This window comes from Pelecanus crispus, chromosome 3 (genome assembly GCF_030463565.1).
Source record: "Pelecanus crispus isolate bPelCri1 chromosome 3, bPelCri1.pri, whole genome shotgun sequence".
NCBI lineage: Eukaryota > Metazoa > Chordata > Aves > Pelecaniformes > Pelecanidae > Pelecanus > Pelecanus crispus.
This window is the reverse complement of record NC_134645.1, coordinates 99718522-99731707: the sequence shown is the minus strand read 5'-3', so window position 1 is coordinate 99731707 and position 13186 is coordinate 99718522. Positions and strand designations below refer to the sequence as shown.

The 13186-nt window shown below is 35.1% G+C and overlaps 1 protein-coding gene across 1 annotated transcript in view; it reads left to right on the top strand.

The window, feature by feature from the left end:
* ADGRB3 (adhesion G protein-coupled receptor B3) overlaps nt 1-13186 on the top strand; it is a 479906-nt gene that overhangs the window by 280704 nt on the left and 186016 nt on the right. Inside the window, exons 14-15 of the mRNA XM_075707045.1 lie at nt 5718-5820; nt 11731-11774. Coding sequence (XP_075563160.1) covers nt 5718-5820; nt 11731-11774 — 147 coding nt within the window. The remainder of the gene's footprint in view (nt 1-5717; nt 5821-11730; nt 11775-13186) is intronic.

Here is a 13186-nt window from a genome sequence, read left to right as displayed (position 1 = left end):
TTGATATTGGGGATTGCTTCAACCCAGGTGCAGGTCCTTGCACTTGGCCTTGTTGAACCTCATGAGGTTAGCATCGGCCCACTTCTCAAGCCTGTCAAGGTCCCTCTGGATGGCATCCCTTCCCTTAAGAGAATCAACGGCACCACTCAGCTTGGTGTCATCAATCCCTGCTTACTGCAGGGTGGTTGGGCTCGATGATCTCTCAAGGTCCCTTCCAACCCAAAGCATTCTATGATTCTATGATTCTATCTGCAAACTTGCTGAGGGTGCACTCAATCCCACTGTCTATGTCATTGATGAAGATATTAAGTACTGTTGAATGCATTTTGATGCATTCAAACCATTTTAATGTTCATTCATATGGAATTATGAATTGGAAAAAACATGCAACTGTGGTTAGTGCTGAATTTGTGGAGCTATTATACTCTGCAAAAATGAGAACTGCAATGCAGATTTTAAAGGAGTCTTTATTATGGGGTGGTTTATCATTTTACACTCATTCAGGTACATGAATGAAGTGAAGGTTTCCATACATCCCACTGCATTTGAAAAAGGTTTATTTTTGTTTGCTTACATTTTGCAATGAAAAGCTATCTTCTTACATGGGTTTATATTAATTACTATTTGTACTAATCTTATTTAACTGTAATAAACATTATCATGATAACCATTTTAGTGCTGAACATAGTGAAATTCTTCACTGCAATAGCATAGTGTGTGGAGCAAACATCAAAATGTGAAGGGAGGTAACATCATTTAGTTTTTATATGATACCTAGAAGTGTAGTAGCTACGCACAATTTATGAATTAAAAAACCATTCTCGATAGCATCTTTTGTGATGCTGTTCTAAATAAAATGACAGTTGACAAAATATGTTAATGGTGGGAATACAGATAAACAAAACAAAAAAACAAGATAAAATAAGTAAAATGGGTTTGTGTTTGAGTTCAAAAGCCACATCATTTACACCTAACTAACTAACAAAACCAACTAACAAAAGAGGTGATTTCTACTGGCTGCAGTTAAATATCCAGAAAGTTTTACTACTTCCTATGTGATTTTAGTCCCTGGCTTTACAGGAGTTAGGGTGAGAGTAAAGTAAATATTTGACTGTATGACACCTGGTTTTTGTAGTTTTCAGAAGAAGAAAGGTGACACACATTCCCATACATTCCTTAATATCAGCACTAAAAGGTATGCAAGCTTCTGCATCATCACAAGGAACTTCTTTGTTTAAAATAAACAAACAAATAAATAAAAAAAAATCTCAGTATATCTTTAGGGAAAATCTTTCAAAGCACCTAACCACACAATCCCCATCTGGTACATCACAGGTGTTCTGTGAGTAAAATGAGGATTTCATTATCTAGGACAGCCTATACAATAACAATATATTTCACAAACTCCAAAATTAGCTGCATTTTACTGTATGGGTTTGATTTTTCTTGTTTTTACTGGCATAGAGTCTGTTAAAAGTAAGTCTTGTAAACACAGTGTGAGATGAGAGCCCAGAAAGCCAACCGAACAGCCCAGAAAGCCAACAGAATCCTGGGCTGCATCAAAAGAAGCGTGGCCAGCGGGTCGAGGGAGGTGATTCTGCCTCTCTACTCTGCTCTGGGGAGACCCCACCTGGAGTACTGCGTCCAGCTCTGGAGCCCTCAGCACAAGAAGGACATGGACCTGCTGGAGCGGGTCCAGAAGAGGGCCACCAAAATGATCCAAGGGCTGGCGCACCTCTCCTATGAGGCCAGGCTGAAAGAGTTGGGGTTGTTCAGCCTGGAGAAGAGAAGGCTGTGAGGAGACCTTATTGTGACCTTCTAGTACTTAAAGGGGGCCTACAGGAAGGATGTGGAGAATCTTTTTAACAAGGCCGGTTGTGACAGAACAAGGAATAATGGATTTAAACTAAAGAAGAATAGAGTTAGACTAGACATAAGGAAGAAATTTTTTACAATGAGGGTGGTGAAGCACTGGCACAGGTTGCCCAGAGAGGTGGCAGAGGCCCCATCCCTGGCAACATTCAAGGTCAGGTTGGCTGGGGCTCTGAGCAACCTGATCTAGTTAAAGCTGTCCCTGCTCACTGCAGGGGGGTTGGGCTAGATGACCTCTAAAGGTCCCTTCCAACCCAAAGCATTCTATGATTCTATGATTCTACGATTCTGTGAGAACTTGGCAATTACATTAATATAGAACTTTTTGGACAATGTGTTTAATCCTAGTGGTACATGTATATTAGGCAAAGAATTTTGCCAGGACTGTTTAAACAAGAGGTTAGGGAAAAGAAGAGAAAAGTACTTTATTGTTCCTTATAAAAATAGATTTTTTTTTTCCATGTACAAGTAAGTAAACTTCATCTGAGTCTATTTCCTAATATACTTTGCTGCATTGCACTGTTCTTGTAATGTCATATGGATTTTCTTTAAATCATATATTGAAATATTGAATATTTTGCGCACTACAGGCTGAATATTATTTCCATAGCTCTTGCATCCCTGAGCACGTTTATGTTATTGTTAGGTTCACAGAAAATTGATTCTCAGTGTAATACTCATCTAAAAGATATTATATATAATTCCTCTCCTGGGCACTCTGAAGGAACACATTGCATATTGCCATACTGTAAGATAGTTTTTAACTTTTCCTTTAACAAATAAGAACAAATAAAGAATCAATGATTTTGCTGTAGCAAGCTTTTTTTCCCATCACTTAAACAACCACCATACTTTTCCTGCTATAATTTCTTGCACTGAAATGTTGTCTTTTCCCATTTGAAACATCATTCCTAACCCCCTCCTTCGGGTGCTGTACAGCCAAAAAGGCCCTTAAATTTTCTTAGGTCAGCTTTGTTAGACTGAGGACAGAGTACCTCAGGTGGGCTTTTACTGCATAGCATTACTGCTATAGCATCTGTAATTTTTCTGTAATGTATATAACATTTACACATTGAACTATAACTTCTCTCATGCTGTCTTGAGATAGCAACATGCATTATGCATAAGTTTATTTTCCTTGAGCAACATAGAGTCATTCTAAAAAGAAAAGAAAACCTGAATGTCATATGAGGTAGAATCAATATGTATACCCTTATATAAAAGAATACCCTCAAAATGTATACCCAGATAGAAAAAGAGCTTAGTAAAAGAACTCTATTTTATTAATATTGTTATTAATTCAGATTGGAGAACACTCTAGGAGAGCAGCTCTGGAAGCTCTTCTTGAGCCTTTACTCAATCAAACTTTGTTGTCTTGAATCTTCAAGGATTTATTCAACTGTAGTTCCCAAGGAATTTAATATATTTTTTGAGTAATTGATTTCAAAATTTGACTCTGATGCACATTTTTCTGGGCAGTCAGTGGAGCACCATCCTGTACAAGTTCATTTTTCATTAAAGATTTTTTTTTTTTAATGAAGGAGAAAGAGATAATAGTGAAGTCACTCTACACCTGTCATAACAAATCTAGAAGGTAATACACTTGCCCAGGAAGTGTGAGATAAGTCATTCCCATTCTGTGTCATTCCCAATATGACAGGGACTGAAACACATATTCCACCTCCTGGGATGTAAAAGCTGATTACTTAAATTCCTGAATAAATGTTCTCAGCACTAAGCTGTTGTTTAAAAAATTATCTTCAACAAAGATGTTGATGGCACTGCACCAGTGGTGTTGAGGGAAATTCTTGTGACTACAATGCTTTAAGCTTTAATTCATAGCATGTTAATGTGTTATGTAAGTATAGAATATACTTCCCAGATTGTATTCTTCCATTCTTTCATTAACTATCTGAACAGTTAAATATGAGATATGTAACTCAGCCCAGACAGGACAACAATGAGTGATACAGTTTTTATTTCACAGCTATATAGCCAGTTGCATTTATTTTCTGGTGAAACAGTCTGCTAGGGGCTCTTGAGAAAGTAAGTGCACTGGCAGGGTTTTAATGAGACTGAGGCAAAACTGATGTACCAAGGTTACAATCTAGGCACCTTAAGTGCTCTTTTGGATCACAACCTAGAACCATCAGAACGGTACTAAAATTAGATACAACAAGGAAACATTTCTCAATCACAAAGATTGACTGTGATCAAGTACTTGAGTATCAGTATGTACATTAGCTTTCCAAAATGGACAAGATCTTTTAATAGTTAGTAAGCTCTATTTCCACCTGTCATGATCTGTTAGAGAAATAAGAGAAATAGGTTTTGTATGTATTTGGAGTTTTGGGTTGGTTTGGTTTTTTTTAATTATACCTTACTTGGGAACATTTCTAGATTTTCAGCTACTGTATGTACCATCAGGTACCGTTATTACTGCCCCTCTACAGAATGCACTCAAAGTTTGCCAAACATTAAATGCTAGTCTGATAGAGAAATAAGTTTTCATCAACAATGTGTGAGACTTTAAAGTGCAACCAAAGGGAAGAAATAGGAATTAAGTAAAATAGAAAGCCACTTCTATTATATTTCCATTATATGATTCAGCTGAGTAAAATTGGACTAGAATTCACACATTGCCCCAGAAGAATAATTTCATTCCTTGTGCTAAGTAAAGTGCCCTCTAAGTTAAGTTTCTATTACTGTAGCCATAGCAATTTCTGTTTCAATGATCCAGCAAAATGGAATCCTCTCCTAAATATCATTTCCCTAGAGAAAATAAGCAATTAAACAACAACAGCAACAAAAGAATATTTATAGTATCTATTTTAATTACATCTAAACTGCCTACTTACTTCTTTGATCACATTACCTGTGAATATGTCTTTCTGTGAGGTTTTATGTTTGTTTGATCAGCAGAAGATGTTGAAAGCAGCATTACATACAAAGGAAATACCGTAATGATCATCAGAAACATTCAGGCTGATAACTGATGGTTGTTCTAAGTGTGACAGGGTCATAAGAAGGGAGGATCTCAGACATGAACATCATGTCAACATGTCTTTATGCCTGTATTAATGTAACCTTGGTAATACTAGATCTGTCCTAGAAAGGTAGCTACAAAACAGTGATCCACCTTTTACATGAAAAGAGAGATTGATGATGAATTAGAGAAATTAACAGAAAATTTTTGAGTAACCGGGTACAATAACATAAGACCAAATCTCATCTCACATATGTGAGAAATAATTGATTCATTTTGGTGGGATTTCAGTCAGGGCACAACTATGGATTATATTTTGAAAAGTATTTAGATGATGAAGTTGCCCACTCATACCAAATACAATCATTTTTCAAAAATTTGAAACAGGTTTTTTTCATGAGCACAGAATCAACAGACCTGTAGAATCTCCCATTACACTCATCCATCTTCACAATTTAACAGTTACAGTCAGAAAAAAGTCCAACACAGCACTGTGGAACAAAAATTACTGTCTCTCATAAAACAGAGCTAGTGGGTCTACATGGAGAGAAGCAAATGATATGCATTCAAACATTGGCAGAAAGTTTGTGTCATCAATACACCCTTCTAATTAGTAAATCGTGCTTTAATGAATGGCACTTCTGCCACCATTGTTGCTCTTCAGTCTTTAATGTGTCAGGTATGGTTGGTAACCAGTGAATATTTTCACCACTTCCAAACAAATAGATTTGCTCCCTGAATATTTGTCAACTAAAGTAATGGAAAATACCCATGAGATACTTCTTTAAATGTGGTATCAGAAGCATCATTTAACCTCATACTAAGTTAAATCTTTCATTTTTACATGTTTTTTTTCCAGGAATTTTACAGTTGTTAATTCAAAAATCATCGTTGTTACTATACGACCTGAGCCCAAAACTACGGATTCTTTCCTGGAGATAGAACTGGCCCATCTGTCTAATGTAAGTACAAGGATAGCTGATATGCTCTTCCAAGAGTATTTGTCAGATCATATGAGAGAAAGGTGTGAGGTTGTTTTAAATTTCAGGTAATAAAACCCAGTTTAACTGCTAAAACTTAAGCCCAACAACAGTCTAACATACTTTGAGGGGAATGTGTACGTGTTTCATGCATGTGAATATGCAAAACAAAATTAATTGTTGTTGCATGAGTTTTGAGGTTTTCATTTAAACAGCAATTTCTACCAAAAACTCTCCATTAACTGCTTTGATGGATACAGCTGAAAATGTAGTATTGTTCTGAATGCTTAACCTTTTGTTCCCTGCATAGATCATAAAGCTACATAGTTCTTCAGGCCTTTTCTTCTTTTCTTTCATTATTTTATACTCAAAAGCCAGTTTTTACCTAACCTGTTGTAGCAGACTTTGAAAAAATTGCTCTGGTTCCATTTTAGTTTACAATTCTAATGAAAGTTTCAGATTATTTGTGCAATTATTTTTAATTCTGTACTTTTCAGCCTCTAGTCTCATGTTAAAAATGTTTCAAATATGAAAAAAGGGATTCTATGTCTAACTATATGAAAAATATTGACAGTTTTTCTTTCTGCTGCCAGCAAACTCCCAGCAGCCACAGGGAGAATAAAATATGTCTTTTGCAGGAAATTTTTGTCATGTATGATATTGGGGAAATAATGTTAAATAAAAAGCATGGGAGTAATTTATGTGAAGGCATGGCATATAAACTCTGTTTATGTTACTAAGAATTAGAATTTACTTTAAATAAAGTCATAAAGAGACAATTATGGAGACTTAGTTACTAGAGTTTTAGTAAAGAGTATAGTTATGCAAAAGACTGTAAAGCTGTGATTTTTTGTTATAAACAGTTGCCCAAGCGGTCATACAGGTACAATTCAGCTGGAGGAGTTCTAAATATTTCAGTAAGTAGCAAATTTGGATTTGTGTCTCTGGGCAAAGGCATGAAAAAAACTCTTTGGACTCTAGACCTTTGACTTACATTTTACTCAAGGTTAGAAGAAACTATTTCGCCATCAATCGTCATTATGACCCAGCATTCAGTTCCCAGAAAAAATGATATTACAAAGAACATCTCAGTGAAATTTACTGCAGTCAAGCAAAAAAAAAAGAAAGGAATAGAGGAACATAAACTGAGCTGATGCCTTACCTTTCAGTAAGATTAGAAGTTTATTGATGAAGAATTGTGGAGCTTTTGTGGTTTATAGTTCTCTGTTTCTATTTAATTTTGAGATGTTTTTAGGGTAGGTATGTTTGGGTTTTTGTTTTGGTTTGGTTTTTTTCCAACCTAAGTTACATTAAGAGAAAATATCAGTCATTAACATAACCTTTGTTCCTGTCAGAAATTTAAGTAAAAACATAATAGAGTATTTAATGAAGTAGCCCACAAATTAATCCTATATATCAGGAAAAAAAACCCCACCTTTGAAATAAAATACTTGTTTTGAACTTACTAAGATCATTATTAAGAACAGTTTATGGTATTTCTCAATGCTAGATTTTAATTTTCATTATTTTAACAATGATTGTGGGGCTACTTACCTGAGTTGTAGATAAGGAATACTGGAGTATGACTTCTTTATTTTCAAATTGGAATTACTACTTGCAAAAGTGTGGGGTAGCAGATAGGAAAAAAATATTGTAGGTATTTTGGCCACTTCTGCTAGAAATTAAAAAAAAATATATATACTAGTAAGCAATGTGTCAGCATTTAAAATACTTATAAGCCAAGCTATTAAAACCAGTACAACATAAGCAAAGCTAGACTAATGAAAGGTCAAACCGCTGTCCCCGCAAGCTGAAACTCTAGAAAATTCTTAGAGAGGGAATTTTTTCATCTTTTTTTTTTTAATCCATCCCTTTGTGTAATTTACAGAGCAAGTTTTTGCCAAGTTTCAAAATCTTGGAAATGAAATGAAACTTCATTGTTACAAAAGGTCAGTTTAGAGACACTGATTGTCACCTTGATTTGTCAACCTTTCAGTAACAGAATATTAATAAGTATTTTATTAGCTCATGTCTTGACAAGGTGAAAAGACAATAACCTTGCCAATAGATATCCGAGCCATTTTTTTTTTGCCTTTGGCTCAGTTATTGTCCTATAATTTTCCTATAATTTAATCCAGAGAAGCATCAAGTGCTTGGAACAAATTTCCAGTCCTTAAATTGAACTTACATACATAGTACATTTACATAGGATCTCGATCCACCTGGATATAAGAGTTGGATGGGCAGATACAATGACAAAATATTGCTCTAGAAAGTCTGGGAATGGAAGCCAGTTTTACAATTCTAATATCTTTAAATGTTTGGTGATTTTTATGTTTGAGGCTTAGTCTCCATAATGGGACTGTTGTTTAAAGAACTAAGGCTGCAGATGCATAGAAATATTATTTTGTAGGTTTGGGTGTTTCTTGCCTTCAGACTGAATCTAATTCTAATCTTCTTTGCTATAATTTTCTTAGCTGAAAAGAAGAATTTATTTAATTATAAATATTGCTATAGAACAAGCTTTATATGTCACATACAGAAAGATAAAACTAGTATTAATGTATCTTTAGCATTTGATCATTACATATTAATGACTCACAGATTAATCATGATGTCAATTAAATAGATTAACTATTGAACAGAAAATAAAATACAGACACTCTCATCTGGGGTTTTTTTTTAATGGCTCTTCATGTTGTTATTTTTGTTCTTTTCAAACCTTTTTTCTTGAAATGCTGTTCATTATTCAGAACAGTTTGTTTCCAAATTGATTTAATGACTAATTTTTATGCAACCTCTAAAGCATGCCTACTAATATATAGGAGTATACCCACACATTTGTTCTTTTACCTCCCTATCCGCTAAATTAAGTAGATAAGAGATTATGAAAAAAGACAGGCAAATGTGATCATTTAATAAGAGTTAATATGTCTAATTCAAATTATCCTTTAAATATTCATTTATTCAAAATTTATCATCATTGACTCATTTTATATAAAAATTAGCCAGTATATTAATAAAACCAGAGGATTATTTTGTGGAGGAAGTGTAAATCACAATTACATGTGCTGTTCGGAATATAGGATGGTATTTGGATTTGCAGGTAAATTAAAATATAATAGACTGTTGACTACAGTGAGAATGTGGGTTGCAATACATTATTTAGAGAACATAATATTTGGTCTTATGCACTGTGAACATGTTGATGAACGTGATCACACTTTTCCAGTAGTTTCATTAAAGAGATACCAAAGTAATCTTTTAAAAACTGCAGAACTCGAACAAAATCCAATTTGCTCCAGAGAGAATATGAACTCTCACCTTCTGACAGCACAGAAGTTTACTCCAGGGACACAGAAGTAACAAGCCAGCAGTAGCGTAGGACATCAAGCTTTCAATGACGCTGAAAACCCTGGCTGGTTTGTACACAGTTGGCATTGTGCTGCATAGCTGTCAAAGTTGCCAATCACATCTCGAAAGTTCAGTTTTGTATGCCAGGCAGAGATATATATACATGCACACTCATACACATATGTCTATTTTTGAGATATCGAAGTCCTGTACTGTAGTGTATAAATCAATACTGCAACAGTCATAAACATTAATGGACACAGTAGCTGCTTCCTTAGCTTCAGCTAAGTAATTAACTGGCAAGAGCTGTGATGAAAGATCACTGCCCTCACAGAGAACGATGGCTGTTGGAGGTAGCTCAACAACAGCAGGAGACATTGCCAGGAGGCCAGACCCAGAAAGGCTGTGAAAAAATGAGCAACAGGTTAAGGGCGAAGAAGAAAATAGGAAGAGGGGCTTCTTGTGGTCCTTGCAGTACTTGAAGGGTGTTTGATCAGGATATCAAAAGAGGAAAAAGTCCTGAAACGCTGCTGTGCCCTTGTGAGCTGCCACGCCTGGCAGAGCAAACCCTCACACAACACCTTCTTAAGGAACAGGAGTAATATTTGTCCTGCTTTCCATGTTTCTGTTTAACCTCTCATTATTGACTGCAATGGTCAAACATACTTTTTTAAAAATTTGAATACATTTCAAAGAGACTGAAGCGTGTGATCTGACAGCAGCAGTTTTATTGTTTCAGCTTTCTGCAAAGGCTTTTATTTCCTTCTATCTTGTAGAATTTTTTTATAATGGCCCTTTATTCTGAAAGTGTTTTTGTATTCTTTCTACTTGCACTGTGGGAATAGCGAACATAAACTGTATGATATCTGCTGCTAGGAAAGACAGGTCTCAGATCTCAGATATGCAATGTCTTATTACAATTCAGCTATAGGAGTACTTTTTTAATATGTATATAGCTATATCAGATTACAAGTAGAATTTCTTCACCCAGTCTTACGATACAAATTAATACTCTTTATAAAATGAAATTTTTAAAAAAGGTTAATTCTGCACCATCATTCCATTGTTCTTAATTCTTACTCTTCTATATCCTCTTCTATCAATGCATCTGAAAGCTTTTGGCTAATGATGCAGGACCTGGTCGCTGAATCTCAATGGGCCTGTTATACAGTGCTTTGTCCTGTGCCCTCTTCCCTCTCCTCTTCTTTATATTATAAATACTTCAGGGAATGGAACATCCTTTATTTATGTTTGTACAGTGCTATGTTAATATAAAGTACCATAAGTGTATGTTGGTTTTAAATATTTATACTCTACCCATAAAATTCAATGCAGTCAGCAAAATACTGAAGTAGAGGATCAAAATTTCCCTAAATGCCTCTCTCACAAGCATCTTCAGAAGTACCTTGTTTATCTTTGACAAAGAGGGGGATGGAAGAATTTAAATATTTAATAGATTTTTACTTCACAGACTGCCATGTTTTTTATATAAATAAAATACTTTTCAGAATGAAATATCAAGATGTGTTTTGTCTATATAAAACTATCTTTATATCTACTGCACCAACACTGTTCATGAGAGAACTACATTAACTTTGACATAAGAAAATAGTGTGTTCCACCTGTTTCTTCAAATCACTTGTGATTTTGTTAAAAATATATTTTTATTCTGCATTTTATATCTAATTTATTTATATAGTTCTGACTTCTGGGACTATCCAATGTTTATGATGAACAGGAATACAGTTTTGCAGTTTTTAGCCAGTTAAGTACTTCTAAGTCAATTTGAGTTTTGATAAAGGAAGATTTACAAGATTAGGGACAAAACTTGGATTTTCATTTTGTCTCAACTCTTCCTAGGCATCAAAATAAACATGACTAATAATAAAGACATTTCAATTTCCCAAAACGTTACCCACAGTTTAATAATGTGTAATAAACCTAGATTTCTAGGTTTCTGTTCTAAACCAAATCAGAAATCTTCCACTGATTTTGAAGAGGTTGGAGCTGGGTTTGTAAAGCTCAAGAAAAAAAAAATATTTTGAGCAAAAATCTCTGCTGATTTAGGACATAATTGACAAAAGGACTTGGATATTGAATGTGTGGTCATCTGAAATCCCAGCCTCCAGACATTTTGCCAAACGTATGCTTAAAATTTTTAAAGGCATTACTGGGTTTGACAACCAAGTTCCCGATGGGCCTAAAGTTCTGCTTCTAAACACACCCAGAAATGTTCATTCAAGTCTCTTAACAGATTAACTCTTATCTCGTTTTCCAATTCTGCTAGGATATACCAAATAGACAACTTTATGCTTACCTTATCTAAGAGAGAGAATACAGAAAATACTCTGCCTTGAGGTTCAAGTGCTTTTAAATACTCTGTAAGAATTAACCTTAAGCTTTTACAATTTCAGTGGCATCAATTTGTCAGAGCATAAACATTATCTTGTAGGAGGAGACCCAAATAAATGTTTAGGTCAAGTATGACTTTTTCTTTTGTATACCAGTAACTTATAGGGTTGTTTGCTTTCTTCTTAGGGCACATTGAATCCTTACTGTGTGCTGTGGGATGATTCAAGAACGTAAGTGACAGATGCTTGCTTCTATTGCTATGGCTCAAATATTACAAAGTACCTAACAATATTTAAGTAGTTGGTCAATAAATGGGTTGGTACGTGGGCAGACAAAAAGAACGTTTCATAGTGTTAAAGTACTGGATCCTCCAGTAACTTGGCTTCCTTTCTGCAGCTAAGTAAATTGAAATAATACAGTATCTCATCAGGAAGAGATTAGTTACATAGTAATTTTAATCTGCCTTTTCAAGATTAAAATGAGGATGTCTAAGAACTGTAGTTCTTTGATGGTAGTTGCTGAGCAACGAGCGAGTGGGTAAACGATCAGACATATAACTAAGGAAGGCTCCCATTTCTGTTACTGCAGGGAGAAATAAAATTTTCAAGTGTGCTACCCACAGCAATCTTCATCTTAGCTGGTGCAAATTTTCATTTTAGTTTAGTAAAATAATAGCTGTGTCCCTTCTGTAGCAAAAGAGAAAATGTTGCTGTAAAGTAGAGCAGTAAAATCAGTGCCGTTTAAAAAGAATCCTAAGTTTATGCAGTTGTAATTTGCTGCATTAATCTTTCACAGTAAATCTCCCATTAAAGTCAAGGTGAACTTTGCCTAAATACAGATTAAGTGTTTCAAGAAGGTTCCCTATGTGGTTGTCATATTAATTGTTTTAAAGATGATGTTGTACTTCTTGTCCAGGTATATTATGTATGTCTTATATTACAGACTCATCTACAGTGTTAGAAATGGTATGCCTGTGATTTTGTGAGTGCTTTTATCCTTGAGCCTGGGTTTACACCAGTACACTGGTGGCTGAGAAACAACAGTATAGCACAGAAATGAGAAACTTTGGTTATGACACTGGATACTACTGGCTTTGATGGATTAATAGCCTCATCCACACTGCAAATCCTACAGAGCTGTGCTGTGCTCATGTTATTCTAAACTGGGTAATTTTTGCATAACCAGGATTTGGCAAGCATTTTGGAATAAAACCAACAAAAAGCAGTCTGCTTTTAATTGAAGGTGCTTAACTAATCAGTAGTCTATGCTGAGACAGGTGTTTTAAATTAAGTGCTTTTCAGATGAAAACTGTATTTGCTTTTATCATCAGCATACAGCCAGCAGTAACCTCTAATGGGTTTTGTGACCTTTTTAGCCACTTCTGCCTCATCTTTATCTGCATGCATTGCAAGTTCATATTTGGTAAATGATACTTCCTCCAATGATCTTGTCAGTTTAATACTTATCCAACAGCAGGGGAAGCTTTGCCTATCTGGGTTTTGGGCATGCTTCTCAGGAGACTGATCAGTGATTAACAGTTCCCTGTCATCCATCCTTGAAGAAAGTTCTGGATCTGTAAGCTGTTTAATCACACCAGATCATCAAACCTATCCTACTGCCATTACTATCTGTGGCAATCTGG